Here is a 25913-nt window from a genome sequence, read left to right as displayed (position 1 = left end):
CATGATGAGGGACCTCTGAGGTGAAGGAAGAACTCTGAGGTGAAGGAAGGACTGTGACGTGAAGGGGGGGGGGGGTATAATGTGCTGGAGAAACCTCTAATGGGATGGAGGACTTCTGATGTGATGTTGATTTCATCAAGGCAGTTGTGTGCATTGCCCCGGGATTAGGTTTCCCATTGATAAGTAACATTTTGATTTTTTATATTTTAGACTGGGGTGCCTTTGTATTTATAAAGGGTGCCATGACTGAAGAAAAGCTAGATTAGACCAATGATTCAGGGGATTGTTGCTGCATTCAAAACAGTGCATTAATCTTGATGTTCAGTTTGGCAGATTGTTCCTGGTTAACTACACAAGTAGATATAGCTACACACTAACTAACTAACTACGTGGAAAAGGGGGGGGGTAGGAGAACCTGTCCCTTTGTCCATTTTGGGTGAAGTGATAGGTTCTCATGAAAAGACAGCCCCCCTCTGTCCGTTGACACCTTTATTGTATTTGCTTGCTACCCCTCTAAATAATTGGGAGTGGGGAAAAAAAAAGAATCTTGTGAGTAGAAGTTCTGTGGGGTCTACAGCTGCTCCAATACCCAATCCAGTGTTGTACAGAAGTCCTTAACACACTGCATGGCTAATCTTAAATAAGATACAGAGATACAACAGCATAGGCCACAACAAGTTTCATTATTGTCGGCGAAGAACAGCAAAATTAAGTTGTGGTGGGCTCAAGATCAACCTACTGGATGCCTGAAGAATAGAAGAAATTTGCCTGATTTGATCATCCTAGAGTTCTTTTGTGACATGCTAAAGGTAGCGTCAGACTCTAGAATACCAGCATTGGACCCATCTTGTCTTATGTCAGATGGTGAAGCTGCTGTAATAGAATCTTTCTTTGGGGCACATAAGGCCCTTTAATGCAATCTGCCATTTCACAGCATACCAAATAGTGTAGACCTCCTGTATGGATACTATCTAGATCAGTGGTTCTCAACCTGTGGGTCGCGACCCCTTTGGGGGTCGAACGACCCTTTCACAGGGGTCACCTAAGACCATCGAACAACACATTTCCAATGTGTAAAGAGTAAATAATTTTATGGTTTGGGGTCACCACAACATGAGGAACTGTATTAAGGGGTCGCGGCATTAGGAAGGTTGAGAACCACTGATCTAGATGGACCTAGAGTTATCACTGATTTACTGTCCCTAAAACTGGCTTTTCTCTTTTCTTTCTATATTCTTCTTGTCTCTTTTCTCTCTTAGCTGGGTTCATATACTGAGTTATACGGGGGTATTTCTTTTTGTTCCTCAAGTCTCACCCAGGGATACCTCCCTTGAAACTAAGTTTTTTTCTGTATGTCTATCTCAGTAACAAATGCTGTTGATCCTTATATCTTTTCGATGTCTGGAGCTATTTATATTTACTCTTGTGGATCACTTTCCTCATTTGTGATTTCTGTATATTTACTGACATGTATATGTTATCACTATTCCTTTTACTCTATCTTGTAAAACTTAATGCAAGATGCAATAAAGAAAATTTGCCTCTAAAGTTATCACTGACTGCAGGGGCGGACTGACAACTCATGGGGCCCCCGGGCAATATCGGGTCATGGAGCCCCTGTGTCCTCACCAACCCTCAAACCACACCCAAAAAAACCTATGAAAGGTACTAGGGGCATCTCATGGGGCAAAAATATGGCAGTATGACAAGAGCAATACTGCCTACAAAAAGTGGTTAATTGAAAATCCAAGCGGAGTAATATAACTGCATTCAATAGCTACAAAAATATTTTATTTGATCCCATGGATCATAAAGAGGTTAGACATGGACACGGTGAACAAATCATGATAAAAATTACAAAATTAAAAAACATTCGGCGTCTTCAAATCTGGTTATTTATCGGCAAGCAGGAATCCACACAAGGCAATGAAGTTTCCTAACTACGTGATCATAGATTTCCATATAGTTCCACATAGTATCTGGATAGGGAGATCATTCTTCAAAGATATTCTTTGGTAAACACCACAATAAACGGAATGACTTCCTATAATGGAAACCAAAGAAGGATCATAGTAGTGGAAACATAAAGAGAATAATGTATGCACAAGTCATGCATACATTATTCTCTTTATGTTTCCACTACTATGATTTATTTATTTATTGTGGTGTTTACCAAAGAATATCTTTGAAGAATGATCTCCCTATCCAGATACTATGTGGAACTATATGGAAATCTATGATCACGTAGTTAGGAAACTTCATTGCCTTGTGTGGATTCCTGCTTGCCGATAAATAACCAGATTTGAAGACGCCGAATGTTTTTTAATTTTGTAATTTTTATCATGATTTGTTCACCGTGTCCATGTCTAACCTCTTTATGATCCATGGGATCAAATAAAATATTTTTGTAGCTATTGAATGCAGTTATATTACTCCGCTTGTAATTTTCAATTTACTACTTTTTGTAGGCAGTATTGCTCTTGTCATACTGCCATATTTTTTACTATGTATCTTGGGTTTATAAATCCACATTTATTTTATAAGTGAAACGGAGATACAATTTTGACACGGATATACATGTCATATTAGGTGGCTTTTTTCTTTTTGTTTGGTGCATCTCATGGGGCCCCTTACTGACCCTGGGCCCTCGGGCAGTGCCCAAGTGCCCAAATGGTCAGTCCGCCCCTAACTGACTGTATCTAAAATACAATATTGCACAAAAGGTAACAATAGAACACTTACAGGTTGCCAGAATTTCTTTCTCCACTCGTCCTCCATTCCGCTCATTCTCTACAGACAGCCAGTCATTCACCAGGAAGAAGTAGAGGAAATCGGTCTGCTTGTCCCATACAGCAACATATTGCAGAAACCATGATGGCTCCAATCCTAGACACACAACAAGTCACTAAAAACCTTTATGATGTGGTCATTTGTTCTGGTCTATGGATGGTTTAGGGTATTATGGACAGTTTTCAGTTTCTGTATTGTATGTCTTAAAAGGAATGTGTAGTTTTTGTGGAATGTGTAGTTTTTGTTTTTTTCATAATTTGTTTATTCACTATATATATGTAGTTATAAAGAATTTTATATACTTTATTTCTTTTTAATTGTGTCAATAAAATTGCACAAATCATGTTTTCATATATATCCCTTGTGCATCAGCTTTCTGCAAGTTCTTTCTATTCTTACATGACAGAAGAGATCAGGTTGCACAGATTACTGAGACTGGGAATGTCTGGTTTAGTCAGTTATATACAGGCTGACAACAAGCATGCATGCAGCGCTGGGCTTCCATATTAGAAAGCTCAATGTCCTTTATCAACAGAGTATAGGTCAGGGATGTGACTTATAATACATTTTATGTGGAAAATAAAGATTTTATAGACACCAGTTAATTAGTTGTATACATCAGTTTATAAACCCGTAAGAAAAAAAAAATAAAGCTGACTAAAAACAAAAAATTAGACAGAACATTTACAGAGTTTAAATCTGAATCAAACCATGTCAGTTTTAAGTGCAAGTAACTGTCAACTGTTTGACGTTTGGTAATTGCTTAAAGTGTATCTAAACCCAAAACCAAAAATGTAATGTGCTGCAGATTACCTGTCCTTGGTGTGGTGCCTGCATTTGTTTTCTTTTTTTTCAAGATTATTTTGCTTATTTGTACCTGGTAATCCTGCAAATAACACACTTTCTGTCCCTGGTTATCTACATCACTCATCCACTGTATCTATGGAGAAGTCCATGGTTGTCACCATGAGCTGCTTTCCTGGTATGGCTGGCAAACATGTCCATATCTCTTCATTTCCATCACATAGGGGGCAGGACAACTGGATATTTACAGATGATAGCTAGCCAGGAAAATAAACTTCAGCACAGCACACAGGAAATGACAAGATTACTGCATTTCTGGCAAGATCAACAGGTATTTTCTGTATTTGCTGAAGATGTTTTCAACTTGGAAAATAGAAAATGAATGCAGCCACTGCATCTAAGGACTGCAAGCTTAAACATATTGCATTTTCGTGTTTGTGTTTGGTTATCCTTTAAATGTAAAATTATTTGAGTTTTTTTTTGTTTTTTTTTAATAATCTTGTTTTTGTATTTTCCATTGTGTTAATATCTGCTCATCTATTGGCAGTTACAGTACCAGTGTTGTCATGCCACACACGGATCTTCCAGATCTCTCCCAAGTTGGTGTCTGTTTCAACCTGGAACATATTGACGCTTCCTGTGGTTAAGCCTCCCTTGCTGTTCAAGTGACGGGCTCCACTTTTGTTTAACCCATACAGGTTTATGCCAACATGGGCAGTAGTGCCTGAATGATAACCAAACAAAAGAAAAGATTAGTATATCAAAATACAGAACATCTTATAAGAACATTTTGAAATAATATTTGGCTAAAATTGGTTAACTCCAACTTCAGCCAAAACTGTAGCACATTATGGATACACATGCCACATGGTAGGTGTGTATACCATAGACAGTCAGTACATACCTGCCTCCCTCCTCCAGCCTGTCTTCACCAGCACCCAGTATCTGTACTGGCCTTGCGGACCACACAGAGGAATGGTTCCTACCCGTGACAAGTCCAGATGGTCCAGCTTGTGCGTTATCAGGACCAGCAGCAGATATAGAGATAGGAGAACCAAGCAGCACAGCAGTGCAAGTGTCCACCGACGGGGAGACTAGACACACAAAACAAGGTTTGGCAGGAATAAATGGAAAATAACTTTTATAACAGCATCATGTATTATATTCAGCCAATCCATTCACTCAGTGAAACTGATATTCCTCATTGATGCATAGCTCCCAGTCCCAACTATTCAGCATTTGGAGAGACTGTCTCTTATTTTTGGACCCCGTTCCTCTGTCTGTCTTTTCTCCTCACATGTTTTTTTGTTTAGTTCTGGTCAGGGGCGGACTGAAAACTCATGGGGCCCCCGGGCAATAGGGGATCATGGGGCCCCTGTATCCTTGCTCTAATTCAAAAAAGCCTATGAAAAAGGTACCAGGGGCATCTCATGGGGCCCCCTACTGACCCCGGGCCCTCGGGCAGTGCCCGAGTTTCCAAATGGTCAGTCCGCCCCTGGTTCTGGTGTGGAGTTTGGCATTCATAAATGTATATTACCAAGTCTTACTAGCTTTGCTTTAAAAAATAAACAACAAAAAAAGCCTGTTTACAGAGCTCAATAGCTCATGCTGAATTTTGCACATATCTGAATGGTCAGTTCTAAGAGTCCAGGTAAAGGGAATCATGTTCCAATCACATTGTTTCACTTGGTTTTAGAGGGGACCTGCTAAAAGTTCCTTAGGCACTGTACTAGGAGATTACAAATTCTTAAAATTCCACATTACCATCTTCCTGCATATAAATAATATTAGATAGCAGGGGTTGACTGACAACTCATGGGGCTCCCGGGCAATAGGAGATCATGGGGCCCCTGTGTCCTTGCCCAAACTCAAAAAAGCCCATGAAAAAGGTACCAGGGGCATCTCATCGGGGCCCCCTAGTGACCCCGGGCCCTCGGGCAGTGCCTGAGTTTCCAAATGGTCAGTCCGCCCTTGTTAGATAGTAACATTAAGGGAGAAATCAAAAAAAGTGAGAATGAGGTAACCTCTTCTACACCTTGTCACATGTAAGAGTTGTTTTTTTACAGTCTCCACTCTGCTTTACTTTATATTTTCCACCCTAAATATGACAGTATTGGTATATTAAGGACTAAAGTAATTTGTACTGTGGGACTTACCAATTCCACCCTGATTAAAGAAGTATTCAAGGTTTGCTATATTTTTACTTAGTTACATTGGTTCACCTTAGGTCAATGTAACTATGTACAGTAAATAGCATACCTGACTGATAACCCCTGAAAGCTGTAAACCACTGAAACAGACACCACTACTCCAGTGATCTCCATCTGCTCCCAGGTTCCGGGCTGAGTGCTTTGTGATTACAGTAGGTAGGCTGATCACCACAGGTATCATTCAGAGAATGCTGTACATTCTAGAGAGCATGGCATGATGGGAGCACAAGGTGGACAGCATGATGTCAGTGCCCTGCCTCTTCACCTCATCCACTCAGCAAATGCTTTGCATTCGTTCAGAACACGCAAAGCATTCTCTGAATGGCATCCATACATCAGGCTGGCCACTTAGCATGGGACCAAGAAGTAAGTGTAGATTACTGGATTGGAGTGTCTACCTCAGTGATTTCTGGCTTCCAGGGGCATCGGCCAGGTATTGTATATACATAGTTACACTTGTCCAGTGATATGGTAAATACATAGTTTACATTGGAATTTTTCTTTATAAAAACATATAAAAAAAATATTAAAGCGACTTGAGAAAAGAATGGGGGCAACCATTGCAGGTCCTCTATTAAAATGTTGTGTCTGGCTTCTAATATGTTTTGTAATTACTTTTAGATATCTTTTTGTCTGTGTTTGCTCCAGGACACAAAAAGTATTAAAGCCAAAGCATCAGCATAACATCTAAGAAATCAATATCCTCAAAGGTCAGCAATAGCAGCCTGTATACCTTTCCCATGACATGATCACTTTAATGAACAGTAATCCTACTCACAGGGGACAACCATATGAGTTGGTGCGGAGGCACAAACAGACTTGCTCCAAACAGAGTTAGATGCTGGGCCCGGCACACGGCTTGATGGGGAAGGCTGGCATTGCTTGGGCTCATGCCATCTGTTCTCCATGTCAGGCTGGGCACATGGAAGTATTGGCAGAGGCTGGAAAAGAGGCTGACAGAGACTGCAACAGAGCTGGTAGAGAGTAGACTTGTGATATTGATCTGGTACTCCAGCAAGGACCCACTGAGACACCAAAATACGAAGAAAAGAGAAAACAGTGCTACGCCGTTAGTATTCCAGGAATTAAATTGTCACACCTCGTACATGTATACAATAGTTTATTAGTTGTATGCATTTCCTGTTAATTAAAGTTAACATTTGGGCTACTATAGTTAATAAATAGGAAGAATTTAATAATAATAACTGTTATAAAGAACAGGTAGGGATGCGTTTATACCTCCAGGTACTGGGAAGAAGCAGAGTAAGATTCTGAGTATTCTCCTCATCCAATGAGAACTTCAATGTATGAATCTTTTGCATGTCAGTAGTATTGAAGAACTGAAGGGGTCCATAGGAAATTAACAACCCTGGGGACTCTTCAAGTGACCAGTCTGACTCTAAAAATATAAAGTAAATTTTATGACTTTTTGAGTTTCTTTACAAAGCAAGATTTATTAAAAAAAAAAGTCTTATGACATTATTTACAGCAGAGATATTAAAGTAGTATTAAACCCTGAAAGCAAAACTGCCCTTTACATATAGTGTAAATATTCTTTGTGCCCCCAATCCTTATCTTTTGATGATTTTTCCCATTGGGAGTGCACCTTGTACACAGCAGTAGGGCTGCTGACTCTGTGCCTGGCTGGTGCGTATTCAGAAGTGTCCGCTGGAGCTGTCTGGCTGACGCATGCTCAGTAGTGGCTCCTGTCTTCCTAAGATGTAGTACTGTGCCTGGCTGGCACATGTGTGTGGTTGGTGCCAGGGCGGACTGACAACTCATGGGGCCCCTGGGCAATAGGGGATCATGGGGCCCCTGTGTCCTCACCCACAACCAAAAAAGCCTATGAAAAAGGTACCAGGGGCATCTCATGGGTCCCCTACTGACCCAGGGCCCTCGGGCAGTACCCGAGTTCCCTAATGGTCAGTCCGCCCCTGGTTGGTGCATGCACAGTACTATTCTTAGGTTTTCAAGCACAGTACTGCTCATGTGCCATCAAGGTGCATTGCCTGATCTCAGATAGACAGGAGCCAGTACTGTACATGCACCAGCCGGGCAGCATTGTGTACACTCCAGCCAGGCACAGTCCCAGAGTACAAAAAGGCAGCGGCCCCTACTGCACATGGACCAGCTCGGCAAAGCACTGGAAGATCCTACTGAGCTTGCGTCCCACACACAAGTCACCAGGCAGCAGGAGCACACACGTTGAGGTGTCACCAGGGAGACATTGGAGATAAAGGAGACACCCTTTAGGCAAAAACTTAACAGAGGAACGTTTCATGGGCTGGTAAAGCAGTAAATGCTGCAAAAAACTAGGATCGGGGAGCAATGGTCATAAAGGTTTGCAGCTACATTTATGCATTTTTTTTCTAGAAGGGTTTATTATCACTTTCATATTGTTTTCATAGGGAAGTAAAGGTAGATTGACATAGTGTATTACAGTGCAAATGCATTTTATCATAAACCAATAAGATTAAACTATAACATAAATTTAGGTCACCAGTCATGGATAAAGGAAAATAGAAGAGCTGAGAGAAAATGCTGCTGTAGGCTCCCTTCAGTGTGAAACGTCCAGGCATTTGGCCATAAAATCTATGATTAAAAGGGGGTCAGCCAATCTGAAGTGGTCTCCATCTTCAAAAGAGGTCATGTAACAAATTGCTAGATTTTTGGTCAAGTGACCGGCACTAGATGGACTCATTTTCTCCAGGAAATCTAAACAATCTAAATCTAAACAAGTGTATGGTTTAATCCCATATGAACCGCTGTTAATTTGGCCAAGTTCTTCCCAAGTGGATTGCCCCACAGCCAGGCACATGATCTCAGTCACACTTTTTCCCAATAACCAGCCTAGGGGTGTTTTTGTTGTTTTTACTTTTGGAGAACTTGGATAGCGATGAGGGAATTGAGTGGTATACTTCAAAAACCGAAAACATGTCCAGGTTGAGGACAGTGATCTCCTTTCTATACAGCTGAAGCAGAAACCTTTGCATATAGCAAACTGTGGACTTGGCTTGTAATAGAAGCAGTTAAATGCAGGCTTCTTTCTTAAGAGCAATAAGAGCAGGGTCCTTTACAGAGAACTAGATAGACTAAGTTCTTCAGAACACCAGCCAATTTTTTTTAAGCAAACACACTGCTAAGATCTTTCCCAGCACTCTGCACTTACTCTGTACTTACAGAATGTCCAGGAACAGTTGGTTGCCTCCTTCCAACTTCCAAGTGACACCTTTCTCCAGTGATACTAGACTAGATCAGACAGCCCATCAGTCAGTTCTCTGTAGTCTCAGTATCCAGGCACTCAGGTTGCCCACCTGAGGCCGCACAAACAGAAAGCCCGTGGCAGTTTTGCCCTGGAGGGCAGCAGCCCTCCAGGCTGGACTGATCCTCTGCAGGGAAAGACCCAGAGGCTCTATCTCTCAGAGTATTTATGCAGTTACACAGATGACTTCAGGGCCCTGGGGTGCATAAATATTCATGCTTCCACCTGCATAGTCCTTACACCTATGTTTTGAAAAATGTTACCACTCTCTGGAAGCAGAGGGAGCTATCAGACTAGCAGCAGCTGAGAACACTGAACAGACATAACTAATCAGCTGCACTGGTTACAGAGAGCACAGCTAGATTTGCCTAACACACTAATTACAGCCACACTGGTTACAGTGAGGCAAGCTAAATTTACATAACTAAACACACACAGCTCCACTTAACACAGTGAGCCAGCACTAAATCTAACTAATCCTACTACCTATCTAGCAGGGTATTACTCAAGGCAGATGAGCTTTTCTCCCATGAAGAAATGGGTGCTTTTCCTGCTCTATTCCTGCATGAGTTCTAGTCTGGATCAGTAAATCAGTAAGATGTAGTAGAGACGTAACCATAGATTGTGGTTAATGATCGGATTGGCTACATGTTATTTTACAATCTCTGATCTGCCATTGCCAAAAGTGTTATATGCCTGGCAAGTCCTATTAAAAAAACATATTTTATTAGTTCAAAGTTCAGTGATTTCAGCTGGAACCTACACCAGCTTTATTCAGTATATGCATTATTCCTCCCAAGACCCTGCTTACCATTAAGTTGCGTAAAACTAATGTGCAGATGCACGCCTGCCGACCTGTATGCCATGCTGGTAGTTACTGTGACGTTGGCACTACCCCTTGGTGGTATGAAGGCTGATACTGGAGTTAGAGTAACCTCCTCTTTTATAGGCAATGCCAGCTGGATTGCCAAATCTTCAGGCAAGTCTTTTACAGGTACAGGCTCACCATCAATGGATATAAACTCCAAGGCAGCCAACTGGGAGGACATGGTAAGGTTTGGAGGAAGTCCAGTAGGAAATGGGTTATCTTCTAGCTCAATGGTCACTTGAAGAAGTTCTTGGTGACTTGCCAATGTATGTAACAGACTTTGAGGTTTAGAGGTTTGGCACAATGACGAAGAAGTGGAGCACAAGGGAAGTTTGTTTGGAACTCGTGTCACTTTTGCCTGAACACCAGGAACGGCAACAAGTAGGGGATCTTCACCTTTAACACGTGACCTTCCAAGTGAAACTGTCAGGGTCTTTGTCAGATTAATGGCAGTAAGAGACAGGTCATCTGAATTCAAGGAGGCCAAAACACCACCTGAAAAAACATGTAAAATTAAAAACTATTAAATAAATATACATACTGTAGTACTCATTGAATGTAAAAAGTGGAAATAAAAAAGTAAAAATTCAAAAAGTATCAAATCTTTCATTGTTATCTAGGAATGTCATCTCCAAATAATTTTTTTGTGTGGATTCACATAAACATGTGAGTGACCAGGATCATCCAAATCTGTATTTATTTAACTCATGAATCTGTAGCAAAAAACATTTTTTAGTTTTGAATAGAGTAGAAACTGGTTGGAATTCATATGAGAGTTTTATTTCCTGTCCTGGAGAAACATCAGGAAGTGAGTGGAAATCTCCTCAAAGTGAGGGGACAGTTGTCATCTGAGTAGGTGTAGATGCAACAAGAATACCTCCACTGCCCTTCTGGGGGCAGCTGAACAACTTTGGAATTTCCATTACTCTGTTAGGTTACAATGGTCATCAGGACAAATAGAAAGTCTGAAAATGTTCTAACCCTTTCACACTCTATTCAAAACAAGTAAAAACTAGTTTTGCATACATTTTAATCACTAATATAAACACACATTGTACGGTAACTATTGCTGAGTTTGGTAAAGATGGGAATGCATTTACCTAATAAAGTGAGGATGTCCTGTGGTACATCAGCTTCCGGTCCTTGTCCCTGGTCAGCCTTCTCATTCAGCACATGGATCATCTTCTCTGTGGCATCCAGAACATTTAGCCATACTGGCATATCCACATCATGATGAAAACCCTTTAATATGAGACAAAGAGCATAATAAACACAGACATGAGAATACTTGGCCACAGGGACACGTTACCAGGAAGATAGCAAATAAATTTTTCCTGGACCCACCAAACCTTCTCTGCAGCCAAGAGAGTCAAACATTTATAAAAGCACTCCTCTAAGATAATTGGATAGGGGTGAGGGGGTTAGATCCTTTGTCAGGTTTATATTGCTATCATTTGCTTCAATGACAACTTTCAAAGAGATAATTTCCCTTATATTGGATAGATTTCCCCTCATTTCCAGTTGTGTCTACAACATGAATAGAAATCTCTTTAATAGGACAAAGATGGCAAAAAACCCTATAAATGTATTTTAATAAGGGGTATTGTGCATCCCATCAATGACTAATACCAATACACTGGTCATCTGGTCTTTGCCAGAGAATTTTAGTGGACTGATAACCAGGCCCAGTTGGCCAGTGGGCATCTCTGCTATGAACAGTCTCCTGGAAGTAGAAAATAAGATATGATGTTCTGGATGTTTTAAAGCAGTATGTTTTTTCAGGCCTTAAGCAGTGTAGTATAATTATCCTTATGCAGCTTTCCTAGGATGGTTGGAAATTGTCTGTTTACTTGAGCAAGGACTGAGTGTGCAAGGAGGAAATGCCTAAAACATATATAAATCAGCGGCCTCTAAACTTAATCTAAAATCTTACATCTAAATAAAGGATCAGTTCTTTGTCCTTTAGACTTTGGGGGGGGGGGGGGGGCTATTGTCAGTGGGAGTAGAAAATGCCCCAGCATCAATGGGAGTAAAAAAAGAGAAAAAGGTAAAATAGTGCCCCATCATTGGTGTCAATGGGTGGAATAATGCACCATCTTTGGTGTCATTGGAAGAAATTAGGCCTCATTGTTGATGCCAAGGGAAGGAATAATGCCCCACCATCAAAAAGTGGGAGTGGGAGGAATTATGACCATTGGCGGACTGACCATTTAGGCACTCGGGCACTGCCCGAGGGCCCAGGGTCGGTAGGGGGCCCCATGAGATGCCCCTGGTACATTTCATAGGCTTTTTTGGGTGTGGATTGAGTGTGGGTGAGGACACAGGGGCCCTTGATTTCATATTGGCCGGGGGCCCCAAGAGTTGTCAGTCTGCCCCTGATTATGACCCACTGTTGGTGTCAGTTGAAACCATAGTGCCTCATAGTTGGTGTCAGTAGGAGGAATACTGCCTCGTACTAGTGGGAAGAATGGTGCCCCAAGGGCTGGATAAAGGCAAGCAAAGGGCACCACAGGCCACAGTTTGGAGACCACTGGTATATAGTCCAGAATGTTGTTTTAGAATTCTGTATCATAAAAGTCAACTGGTAATTTTAAACAAAGTGTGTAATAAAATTGGAGGGATTCTGATGGATAATTAGTATGATTATTCCAGATGTCAGTTAAACTTGACTTTTATGATACATGTTCTGCTAAAAACTTATCCTAAAAGTCAGTTGCTTTGATTTCCATTGACCATTGTCATTCTAGTAGTGATATCTCCCTTCTTCAAGGCTACCAAAGTACCACCAATTGGATTATGGAAAAGCACTCCTGCTGCAAGGCTAAGTTCAACTTTCAGCTGAAGTGGTAACGCGCTATACAAAGTAACTTTGCTAAATGAAATTAAAAATAAAGCCATGACCTCTAAGTTGGTCCAACTCGGAGCATATAAGGGCCTATCTGTACATTTGTCTGGGTGCTATGTTACTCTACTTGTATAAACTTACCACACATTGCGTCAAGGCTGAGCTAACTGCGGCAACTTCCCACAGACTGGAGATTGGTATGGAGGACAAGGCTTGGGTCACGTTGTTTCGAATAAGCCTACGATAATTGTGCTCTTCTTCAGTTATATTATCACCCTGTAGATTGAAAACAAGGTTTATAATCATGTAAAGTGCACCACATTTTCTGATCACAGACATTTGAAGGATGTCAGAGAATCCAACATTAAGCAGGCACTTCCTCGAACTGAACCAGTCTCAGAAAAGCAATAATAATGGTTTGGTAAAATCTAGGGATAAATTGGATTTGTGCAAGTTAGATCTGGCCAGTTTGTTTTGAGTCAAAGGGCATCTAGAGAGTGGCTACTCCCTTCACTGGCAAACTCAGTTGACTCAGGGGCCACAGTGCACAGTGCTGTTTTAAACATCCAACGATCCTGCTTGTTAATGTCAAAAGGCTTTACGGATTGCGAATATCTGTGCCACCCCCCAATGATAGCAGTGGCCTAATAGAGAAGTAGTAATAAAGTCAGTCACAGGTATTCAGATGTGTGATGTGATAGCACTGAATCAATAGCGAGAATCAATCCTGGTGCATATACAGTGAAGTGCATTTTCCTTAAAAGACAGAGACCTGTGGTGAAAGTATAGTGTATGTTGACCGTGTTCTGGTCATCCCATGCCTAATGAAGAGGCCTTGTGTTGTCCCAACTCATCCCAATTTTCTGTTGTGATGTAAGCCTTTACATCTGTGTCCCCATCATAATTTCCCCCACAAATGTGTGTCCCCATCAGAGTCTCCCCACATATTGGTGTCCCCCTCAGAGCCCCCTGCTCATTTGTCTCCCTTTCAGAGACCCCTGCACATTTGTGTCCCCATTACAGCCCCCCAGACACATTGTGTCCCCATCAAACCCCCCACTGCACATTTGTGTCCCCATCAGAACCCTCCCCCATACATTTGTGTCCCCATAAGACCCCCTGCCACACATTTTTGCCCCCATCAGAGCCCCCTCTGTATATTTGTAGGCCCATCAGAAACCCCCTTACCCTCATCTATGTCCCCATTAGAGCCCCTTCCACATTTGTGCCCCCATCAGAACCCCTCTGTACATTTGTGAGCCCATCAGAAACCCCCTTGCCCTCATCACTGATCCCAGTAGAGCCCATTCCATATTTGTGTCCCCATCAGAGCTCTCTCCCCATGGTTCTGTCACCTTCCCGATTTGTGTCCCCATCAGATAAATCCCCCCCGACATATTTGTATCACCATCAGTCTCTCCCAAATTTGTGTCCTACTTACATCAGTGTCCCTTATGCTAATTAGACTGTTTGGATCAGCTTCAGTAAAGATCTGTCAGACCCCCGGCTGTAACACAGGCACATTGTATACAAAATTAAAGTGATAAGGGACACTGATGCTAAAAGAGGGGCTGGAGCCGGGAGGTGCAGCAGGTGGCATTGGTTGCCAGGATGTTGGCGGTCCTAGCAACCAACAACACAATGAGGCACCAGGTTGGGTGGGCTTTGTCAGATAGTGGGATGTGCGCTGCATACTGACATCAGGTCCTGCAACTTGACAAGTTTGAGCAGAGACCGACCCTGCAGTGAGTCTAACGACTTAAGTTGCAGGCCGGAAAAAAACATCCTAGTGGGTCGGATGTGGAGACCCCTGGTTAAGAGAATGAAATACAACCAATGCATTTTGGGGGAAAAGCCTCCCCCTTCTTTTTGACCTATGTTAAAGCCTGATATAGGAAAGCATCTCCTAATGGTACTAATTACAGACAGAGTTCACATGTTCAGAGGCTGCAGACTACCCAGAGACATATAACATTTTCTAATTCAAATGTATTTCACTTTAATTCCTTAACACTTTACCACATCTCCCTATACCATAGCCAACATCATGTCTCACCAGGCTCAGAGCAGTGACCATCTCCAGTGCCAACTGGATTATCAGTGGAGTGTCACTCACTACATGTATGTTCTCCAAGACAGACTCGCTGTAATTCCTCATCCACTTTGTCATAGAACTGTCATGTGATAACTGGGATACTGAAATCAATAAAGTGCTGGAAAAAGAATAAAAAAGGGAAATCATGGTGTTCTGAAAGAAAAACAAATTCCAAAATCAGCTTTAGCACTGTTATAAAAGGACATTGTTGTTATTAAAAATACTGTATGTAAGTTAAAACCTCTCAGGACTCTATTGAAAACTGGAAAAACTTTAGATCCACTTAAATTGGATAATGTTAGATATGTCATTATGGTACATAAATGATGGAATCTTGGTGTAAACAGAAAAAAGATATACCAAAGTCGTTTCCTATTTTCTCTACATGGGTCAACTTTCTCATGGTAGCAGAGAAGGCTGTGAGGAAGGATGTGACCAAAGGGGTGGCCGGAAGGGGTGGCTACCCTGGGTGCAATGGTTTACTGTAGGGTTGGGGATGCCTTCCTTCTGTTATAAGGCTGGCAGGAGTAGTGACAGTGGCAGTGATTTTGACAAGTGAGTGACTGCTAAAGTAGGATCCCCTAAGCTAGCACATCATGAATCTGGGGGTGGGGGCACAGTTTGACATCTTTGCCCTCGGTGCTGGATGACCTTGTCTCGGCACTGGACATGACCATTCCATTGATCTTGACCTCACCGGTTCAATGCCAAAGTCCAAGCTCCCTGCATGTCTTCCACTTCCACATACACCTGAATCTCTCCAAACTCCCTGCCTGCAGGAGGCCGTACACTGTTTCGGCTTTTCAGTCCCCGGTATAAATGGAGCTTCTGACAACCTGTGGCAGAGCAGAGCCCAACTGACAAGGAGTAGAGGAGCTGAGTGTCCGAATCAGGATCCCTCCATCCTAGCAGAGAAAAAGAATCCATTAGTATGATCAGTCTATGAAAGGATTCTAGAGATGAGGTTCTCCTATTGCTTTGGATCTAACTGTCAAAGAGCATATACGTATATTTCCCAAGGCAAATTGCAGCAACATATTGTGACCAATCAGGAATCATCTTTCAGGTTGTGACTCTTTTAAACTAAACAAAGGTGACATTAATTAGCTGGCATTGTCTATTTGACTAATTTAACTGCCTTTTGTCTAAAAAGCATTTAATTAAAGAGAGTCTGTACTGTGATTAATATGAAAACTGCCATTGCTCCTGTCTTCTAAAAATGCCAGTTGCCTGGCTCCATGCTGATGTAATGACTTCAGTGCTTTTTGAGTCACCACCCCCTTATACTCAACTTGCTTTATGCTTTCTGAGTCACATTCTTGGAAGTGACAATCCTTGTGTACTGTGTTTAATTATCTAGCTGGCACTAAATTGGTGTTTTGGGATCGCCTAATTAGGCTACCATGCCCAAAACTGGTTCCTATTTTAACACCTTAGAGTCTCTCTGCAGAATATTTATACTCCCCTATGGTGCAATATAATTATGCAACTCCCTAAACATTCTGAAAGAAATTCTTCTCAGCTCTACCCCACCACTGCTACAGTCTCCAAGGAGCTGGGGTTTCCACCTCACCCCTTTAAAACCAAACACATATTATTTACACAGGTTCTGTGGCTTATTAAGGTGGTAATTAACCTCACTTAGTGCCTTATCTGCTTTAAATTAACCTCAGAACCTGTGTCATTAGGATGTGTTCAGTTTTAAAGGGATGAGGTAGCAACCCAAGCTGGACCCCCTACATGACCTCTGCAGCCATCTTAGGTAGGGCAGAGATTATTTAAGTCCCTGACTCCCTGGATTGGTGCGCTTTGTGCGAGTGGGTAGTGTAGGGACAAAGATCCCGTCTGCTAAGGACAGTGCTAGTGGTAGGGAGAGGTTCCAGATGAGTAGGGAAAGAGCAGGAATTACACAATCTCCATTAAGGAAGCCTTCCATTTGGGTTGGACCAGACAGGCTGCATTTCCGCTCCTCGTTGCACAAGCTGTCCACATCGTTCAAGCTACTTTATCTCTGCTGTACATACCACAAGTGGCTCAGAGCGGCTGTACTCACCCACAGGCAGAGCTGGTAAAAAGAAGATATTTCCCATCTCCCCGCTGGCACACAGAGTGATAATGCAAATGCGCACAGGGTGATTAGCGTGTGCTTGGGCACATCGGCACACCCTGTGCACATGCCTGTGTTACAGAAGATGGCCAGGCAGTGCAGACATGCAGGAAATGGTCTGATAGTACAGACAGGCTACAAGAGATGATCAGAGACTGCAGACATGATACAGGAGACAGAAATTGAGGACGTGCACTGGGATTGAACACATGCTGCAGGAGACATTTAGAAACAAGGGACATGTTAAATGAGACTGCAAGAGATCACGGTCATTAAAGCCCTCTTTATAAATCAATGCTTCCACTGCTGTTGGGGTCCTATGGACACACAATAAATTTGAAGCAGTCACGGGGCACTAGAGTCATGATACATACTGATGGAGTAGAGTTTGGTATTAATAGTCCTTCTCAACATCACAGTGCAGGCAACAACACATAAAGGAGACAAGGTTCTAGCAAAACACCAGAAGGTGACAACTGCAAATGTACCTTCTTAGAAGCCATCAGCAGTGGGAACAACCCAGCATCGCATTGACATTACAAATACGATATACCTGTGGCTGCAGTGTGATATTTATGTGGCAACTCACCTGTGCAGGTATACTCCAAGAGAGTGTCTAACCACATGAGAGTGTGTTGGGGAAGCAGTGAGCACTTCCCCCCAGTTGGCGGCATATTTGGTATAAGGGTGATACTGCTTTCTCCCCAATCAGATCCTCTCTGCTGAGCGACCCGCAGGTAGAAAGTATAGGACAGATGATCCTGCAGGACCCCTCTGCGGATTACAAGCTCAGGGCTCCCAGGCCCACTGGTGGTTATGTTCCTGTCCAATATCAGAGGATGTCCATTTGAATCAATAGCACTCCAAGTAAACTGAAATACAGGAATAGCATCTGTGTATGTAATTACACATGAGCGATTAATTGCATTACTAAATCGAAATTCAAATGAAATTTTCGATATTAGGAGATTTTGATGTATCCAAATTTCCAAATCACAATAGTAACAAATTTCAACGAATCTGAAACTAATTACAACAAAATGAATTATCCAAAATTCGAAAATTAATTGGAATTTGAATTTAAAACATATTGCAATAAATACAGTAAGGTATAAAAGTGAATTAAAATAATGATTCCTACTTAGGCTGCTTTATAGAATAGAATAGAACAGAAGAGAAAAATAAAGGAATAGGATAGAATAGATTAGACTAGAATAGATTAAAATAAAATAGAATATAAAATAAAGGAGTAGCATATAAAAAGGATAGACTAGAATAGAACAAAAAAGAATAGACCAGAATAACAAAGAATAAAATAAAACAGAATAGAATAGAAAATAACAGAATAGAAAATAATAGAATAGAAAATAATAGACCGAATATAGTCATCTTCTGAAATTCAAAATTTAGATTTAAAATTGATTTGAAAATAATAAATATACAAAATTAATCTGAATATACAAAATAAATTACAAAAATGAACGTGACAAAATGAAGTTATTTACTTAATGAACAATTCTGAAACGAAACAATGTTTTCTGTTGCACATCTCTTTATATAATATAGCACCCAGCCTTTCAGATTAACACACATATCAATGCCTGCCCCATCACACTTGACTCCTTTCTAAAATGGACTAAAACTGTAGTTACCTAACATTGAAACTATTGAAACGTATGATTTAATACCATTGCATATATTTTTTTCCATTACATTGTAGGAGTTTCTCACCATTGTATCATTGTGGCAAGTATCACATTCACCATACACTATCACAGGCCCACGAAGTCTGAACTTATAGGGCGATGATAAATGGCATGACATGCATCGAACAAAGACCGGTAACACTTTGCCAGGTTGAAGAAAAACCTGTAGAGAGACAGAGAGACTGTAAATAGTACGTAGGCATTAAAATCAATTGTTGTCACCAACACGTTTACCAAATTTTTCAGAGATGCAAGACAATTCAGTAAACAAACCTAAACACCATCATAGATTATGCCAACACAGGGGCGGACTGACAACTCATGGGGCCCCCGGGCAATAGGGGATCATGGGGCCCCTGTGTCCTTGTCCAAACTCAAAAAAACCCATGAAAAAGGTACCAGGGGCATCTCATGGGGCCCCCTACTGACCCCGGGCCCTCGGGCAGTGCCCAAGTTTCCAAATGGTCAGTCCGCCCCTGTGCCAACATCATTCATTATATCATTGAGTTAGCAAGTTAATGCAAGATCAAAACAGGGACTGGACCCCCGGCCCTATGGGAACTGATATCTATGTCCATCACTGAGCATCCAACATTCTCCCGGGTATGACCACATAGGGGTTGGTTTTAGGCTGGTTGGTTTTAGGCTACCCACATGGAAGTAAAATATATTTGAAATATATTTTTAAATATTCTTCCCAAATATAACGACATATTTGAAATGCTACAATTTTGGCCATATTCAATATATTTTAAAATATATATATATATATATATATATATATATATATATATATATATATACTGTATGTTGAAATGCGTTTTTATTACAAAATATATGAAAAATATTTTTAAAAATACATTTAAAATATACTGTATGTCTTTAAAAATACAAATCTACATTTTTGGAATGCATTTACAAATATATGTAAAAATATATGTTAAAATTACTTTTTTATATGTTAAAAAAAACCTAAAGAATATATTTTAAAAATATATATTTTTAAAAATGTTTTTTTTAAATTGCAGTATTTCAAATATATGTCAATATATTTGGGAAGAATATTTTTTAAATATATTTAAAATATATTTTTCTTCCATATGGATAGGTTCACACTTGAGCAAGTGGATGCGGGGATCTCAGCTGTTCCCGCACCCGCAACCACCTACAGCCAAATCACGCTGCTCTGTAAAGATATGCGGGGTTGCCGTTCATTTTTAATAAACTAGGAGAATCCAGTGTAGGTTCAGTGCATCTATATGGAGAACATAGGAGCTGAGCCTGTTTTCCTGACTCAGAGTTGCTCAACTATACAGAAGAGTTGTCATATACTGGAACTAAAATGTAAATCTTTGTTTATATGCTTCCTAATTAATGCCATGGGAAACCAATGACAAGTATTTTTTCACAGAACTTCTAAAATTATAATTGGGTTTAATTATGTGGCAATTTAATAATATTTTCATATAATTCAGTTGCACTTACGATTTGCTCTGCCATTGCTGCACGTCTTCCAGGCTTCCGTACCGTTAGGGTAAAGATGAATGAGTTATTTTCACAAAGTGCTGCCCAAATGACTGAGATCCTTGGTAGACCAGGCAAAGAAGGCAAGGGGCAGGATGTACCCTTAGAAACACATGAGTAAAAATAAATAATTAAAGTGACATAAGCCATAACCATTACAGAGGACCTTACTTATTGAAGTCCCTCCTTACGTCAAAGTTCCCCTTACATCAGGGTCCCCTCTTACATTAGAGCTCCCCTTTACAAAAGTGTCCTCATCAGGGTCCTCCTTTACATGAGAATTCCCATCAGAGGCCCAATCAGATTCCCCCTTACATCAGAGGCCTTATGTAGACAATATGTTGCCTCTGGAGACCCTAATTCTTAATCTGTGTACATTGAGGATATGCCACAAACACTAGCTGGGGGCCAGATAAAATCTTGGAGGGGGCTGAATATTGCCCTTGGGCGGTAGTTTGGAAACCCATGCAGCATAAGCAGGCAGAATATGGTGGCCACTGTGCAGGATACAGACTGTTCAAAATGGGTTCTTTCTGCAAGAACTTTATTAAATAAAGACCAGTCTATATGTGGAGCTACACCAGCAGGAGCCGCTGGATTTGATTGGGTCCCCCCCAAGCTTTGCACAGCCAGGCAACACACATTTTCCACGTCCTCTCGCACAGCATCATTAAGACAGTCATTGAGCTGGTTCTTAGTTGTTTTTATTGAGGGGTTAAAAACTTTGATGGGGTCTAGGGGTATATGGAATGACCAAGAAACTGCAAACTTGAGGACCAACTTTCTAGCAAATTGTATACTATACAAAAAATGTGGATCAGGAAAATAACGCTGTCTCTTTAAGGAGAACTAAAGTCCCCTTAATGTACTTCCTCAGACTGCAGATGAATCCTTCCTCTTCACCCAGCTGCACTGAGGGTATCCCTGGGCAAGGGATTCCAAGAGCTAACAATTAGGTAGTCCCGGATGAGAACTGGTTTGGTCTTGCAACTGACCGCCCTCTCCGTTTGTCTGGCCCAGAAGCTGTAGAAGTACTTACACTCTCCTGTCCTCTTAGCTTCATAGGTTGGTAGCTGATTTCAGGCCTTACCCTGGGCTGGCTCCTTCCATGCTGCACAGGATGTCCTCCCAAGGAGACTTTGGGCAGAGCAGATCCTTATTTCCAATATCCCTCCTGTAGGTAGGCTCTCCTCCCTTGTGCTCCCTCCGAGGTTTCACACTCCAGCCTCCTCCCAGTCCATCTTCCACCCGACTCCAGCAACAACTCTCCTGCTGCATAGACTCTGTCACATTTTATGGTTGCCCTTAGCCACCTTGCCTGGCCTCTTACCTGGGGATTGGCCAAGTTCCCCTAACATGCAATTCTGGGCCTCCTCCCCTTCTCCACCCTCTTCCAGAAAGTTATTGCAGTTTGGAGGGTAGGAGGGCTCCATAAGCCCTGACCTAGCCTCCTAGCCTGTCCTGAGGTGAACTCACTCTACCTCACTCCCAGGCTGACTCATCCCAGGCTGTTACCCAGCCACTAAACTAACAAAACAACAAAACCTAAAGGGCGCTACATATAGGTGGTCGAGGAGTATGTTTGTTTTGGACAAAATAAAATTAGCATGGTAGATTTGGGTGTGACAGGCAACACACAATTTATCATCCTTAAAAAATTAACTATTAATAAACCAGCTTTCTTTAATGGACTGCATAGTAGCATTCAGATTGTAAGAGCAAGGAGCAGTGCTATAAGTCAGTGAAGTTTTACTGCATTGCACAATGCTGTAAATCTAACATATAGAGCTTGCTGATTGGGGAAGAGAACACAGATATGACCTTATCATGGAGTTGCTGTTCCTTCATTATCCAATCACAGTCCTGACCAAGCTATACTGCTTGGACTGCAGAGAGGAACAGTAAAGGGTCAAGGCCTTGTTGTTGTGTCTGGACTGGAAATTGGCTTGAAAGTTTTTTCATCAGGTAATAAAGTTTACAAATTGGTATTGCAACTGTGTGGTAACCTTTTTGTATACACCTTACCTGAAACTCATTGACCCGAATTCCCAAACTTAATCTATATATCCTAGCCCAAAATGAAACCTAATCATAATCACTTTGTATAACCATACCAATACCCATCGTCCTGTGAACTATCATAGCAATATTTATTGCTGGCAAAAAAAAAAAATAACACTCCATAAATATGTTTGGGAATCCAGGTGCCAAATACAACTATTTGGCTCTCAGCCGCATTCTAAACCTATTCTATCTAACCCTGTAAAGAAGAGATTGCTATACTTACCTATTCTGTAGCCGTTCTGGTCCACTCCCACGCTTAGCTGTCAGAGGCGGCTTCAGTGTGTAGGAGTATGCAGGAGAGGCAGCTGACAATGGAAGCCCCATAGTAAATCTAAGGGTTACATCCAGGGGCGGACAGACAACTCATGGGGCCCCTGGGCAATAAGGGATCATGGAGCCCCTGTGTCCTTGCCCAAACTCAAAAAAGCCTATGAAAAGGGTACCAGGGGCATCTCACGAGGCCCCCTACTGACCCCAGGCCCTCGGGCAGTGCCCGAGTTTACAAATGGTCAGTTCGCCCCTGGTTACATCACTTCCCATGCATTTCACAGCTGCCGCTGGAAACTGGACTGGATCAGCTTCAGAAAAATAAATATACCGATTTTTGCTTTACAGGCAGTGGAGTATTTAGTTCATGTGCTGCCCTAGGCAACACTAAAATCGGGCGCCCCACCCCAGCCGCCACCACTACCATCACCGCCTATCACCACAATTTCCCTCCACCGACCAACACCCCCATGCCCAGCCACCACCACTCGATTCAAGCACTGACCTTACCTTTAGAATGAAAGAAGCAGCTGGCCATCCCCACCCTTGCCCCCCCCCCTGAAAACTGCCGCCCTAGGCAAATGCCTTGTTTGCCTTGTGGTAAATATGCCACTGTTCACAGGGTTAGATAGATTAGGTTTAGAATGTGGCTGAGAGTAGGTTTAGTGTTTGACTGAACTTCCTTTTTATGTGGATGCTAATTTATTTGCACTTAGTATGTATGGGCAGATCTGCACAGGTTTGCTTCGCCAAGGATTTAGAAAGTCCAAAAAAAGTAAATACAAGTGAGCGCTGAAGAACCAATAAAAAGCAGCTAGCACAAAAAAAATGAACCCCCTCATCCACAGAAATGATAAAATATATAAAGGTCCAGCGCTAAAATCAAATATCACATACAGTAGATTGAAACATATAAATTGTAGTCATATACAGTATGTCCTCATAAAATAAGCAAATAATACACAAAAAATATTTATATTACGTATTAAATTCCCAAGTGAAGTGTCGTTAGGTACAACAAAAGTTCATCAGTGAAAAGGCTGTGATAATCAGCAATCATGAAAGAAGTGACATCCGTGTGAAGAAAAAAAAAAAAAAAAAATCCGTGACAATCCTCCACCACTATGCACTCACCAGAACTACAATAAAACCAGGCCTTAAACAGAGAAATCCCTCGCAATACAGAGCCTACAGTGCTCGCAATACAGAGCCTTTTTTGACAGGCCAATAGTTTTCAGGTAGAGAGCAGGCAGATTGCATCTGGCCTCTAGGTTCTCCAACCTTCCACCAAACATCACCCAGGGTGGCGTTTGGTGGCGTAAGGTTGGAGACCCCAGAGGCCAGATGCAATCTGCCTGCTCTCTACCTGAAAACTATTGGCCTGACCAAAAAAAGGTCTGTATTGCGAGCAGGGGCGGACTGACCATTTGGAAACTCGGGCACTGCCCAAGGGCCCGGGGTCAGTAGGGGGCCCCATGAGATGCCCCTGGTACCTTTTTCATAGGCTTTTTTGAGTGTGGGCAAGGACACAGGGGCCCCATGATCCCCTATTGCCCGGGGGCCCCATGAGTTGTCAGTCCACTCCTGATTGCGAGCAGTTCTTACAGGATCCTATCTTGGCATACCGTGTGATAATTCAATAGCGGAGGAGCCACACATTCCCCAAAGGGATTTCCCTGTTCAAGGCCTGGTTTTATTGTAGTTCTGGTGAGTGCATAGTGGTGGAGGATTGTCACGGATGAATTTTTTTCCCACACAGATGTCACTTCTTTCATGATTGCTGGTTATCACAGCCGTATCACTGAGGAACTTTTGTTGTACCTAATGACACTTCACTTGGGTCTTTTATACATAATATAAATATTTTTGGTATATTATTTGTTATTTTATGAGCACATATATGACTACGAATTATGATATGTTACAATCTACTGTATTTGATATTTGATTTTTGCACCTTTATATATTTTATTCACAAACTCCTGTTTGAAATTTGACGAATCAAATCCTATGTCAAATATATCACATGCTGCTCCAGGCGGGATCAGGTTCCACACTTCACACTCAACATCATCTTTTATATTTTACCAAACACCTGGATATTATATTGTGTTTATGTGCACTAAAATTCATTTTAGTGTAATATTCCTGAAAATTTGCATTTGTTAAATGACCGCACAAATATTGTTTGACATAATAAACTGCAACTGCCCCCATTTTATTCTCCAGGGCCTCTTATTTAAGAAAATATAGAATATTTGCAGGTTTTAAGTAGCTTTCTAGCAAAAAAAGGCTTGATGTGTGAAAAACTAAATAATTTCCCTGGACAGCTAGTGTTTAATTACCTGCATTGCCTGATTTTTCTAAAAATTTGACAGTCAGCTATATACAGTGGGGCAAAAAAGTATTTAGTCAGCCACCAATTGTGCAAGTTCTCCCACTTAAAAAGATGTGAGAGGCCTGTAATTGGCATCATAGGTAGACCTCAACTATGAGAGACAAAATGAGAAAAAAAATCCAGACAATCACATTGGCTGATTTGGAAAGAATTTATTTGCAAATTATGGTGGAAAATAAGTATTTGGTCAGCTACAAACAAGCAAGATTTCTGGCTCTCACAAACCTGTACCTTCTTCTTTAAGAGGCTCCTCTGTCCTGCACTCATTACCTGTATCAATGACACCTGTTTGAACTTGTTATCAGTATAAAAGACACCTTACCACAACCTCAAACAGTCACACTCCAAACTCCACTATGGTGAAGACCAAAGAGCTGTCGAAGGACACCAGAAACAAAATTGTAGACCTGCACCAGGCTGGGAAGACTGAATCTGCAATAGGCAAGCAGCTTGGTGTGAACAAATCAACTGTGGGAGCAATAATTAGAAAATGGAAGACATACAAGACCACTGATAATCTCCCTCGATCTGGCACTCCACGCAAGATCTCACCCCGCGGGGTCAAAATGATCATAAGAACGGTGAGCAAAAATCCCAGGACCACACGGGGGGACCTAGTGAATGACCTGCAGAGAGCTGAGACCAGCGTAACAAAGGCTACCATCAGTAACACACTACGCCGCCAGAGACTCAGATCCTGCAGTGCCAGACGTGTCCCCCTGCTTAAGCCAGTACATGTCCGGGCCCGTCTGAAGTTTGCTAGAGAGCATTTGGATGATCCAGAAGAGGATTGGGAGAATGTCATATGGCCAGATGAAACCAAAATAGAACTGTTTGGTAGAAACACAACTCGTTGTGTTTGGAGGAGAGAGAATGCTGAGTTGCATCCAAAGAACACCATACCTACTGTGAAGCATGGGGGTGGCAACATCATGCTTTGGGGCTGTTTCTCCGCAAAGGGACCAGGACGACT

At 41.7% G+C, this 25913-nt stretch overlaps 1 protein-coding gene across 5 annotated transcripts in view; it reads right to left on the bottom strand.

The window, feature by feature from the left end:
* The window catches only part of LOC149449951 (polycystin-1-like), a 123105-nt gene that overhangs the window by 44117 nt on the left and 53075 nt on the right, over nucleotides 1-25913 (bottom strand). For all 5 annotated transcript variants that reach the window (XM_089692532.1, XM_089692533.1, XM_089692534.1 and 2 more), the window contains 13 exons: nucleotides 20173-20313; nucleotides 18713-18850; nucleotides 17571-17853; nucleotides 15572-15779; nucleotides 14836-14992; nucleotides 12921-13055; nucleotides 11035-11176; nucleotides 9878-10429; nucleotides 7044-7203; nucleotides 6583-6829; nucleotides 4499-4688; nucleotides 4151-4318; nucleotides 2743-2886 (listed from right to left, as the gene is read on the bottom strand). In XM_089692532.1, coding sequence (XP_089548658.1) covers nucleotides 2743-2886; nucleotides 4151-4318; nucleotides 4499-4688; nucleotides 6583-6829; nucleotides 7044-7203; nucleotides 9878-10429; nucleotides 11035-11176; nucleotides 12921-13055; nucleotides 14836-14992; nucleotides 15572-15779; nucleotides 17571-17853; nucleotides 18713-18850; nucleotides 20173-20313 — 2665 coding nt within the window. The remainder of the gene's footprint in view (nucleotides 1-2742; nucleotides 2887-4150; nucleotides 4319-4498; nucleotides 4689-6582; nucleotides 6830-7043; nucleotides 7204-9877; nucleotides 10430-11034; nucleotides 11177-12920; nucleotides 13056-14835; nucleotides 14993-15571; nucleotides 15780-17570; nucleotides 17854-18712; nucleotides 18851-20172; nucleotides 20314-25913) is intronic.

This window comes from Staurois parvus, unplaced genomic scaffold, assembly GCF_062004578.1.
Source record: "Staurois parvus isolate SC_StPar_1 unplaced genomic scaffold, SC_StPar_1.0 ptg000592l, whole genome shotgun sequence".
Taxonomy (NCBI): Eukaryota; Metazoa; Chordata; class Amphibia; order Anura; family Ranidae; genus Staurois; species Staurois parvus.
The sequence above is the reverse complement of the archived record's forward strand: the minus strand, read 5'-3'. Positions and strand labels throughout refer to the sequence as shown.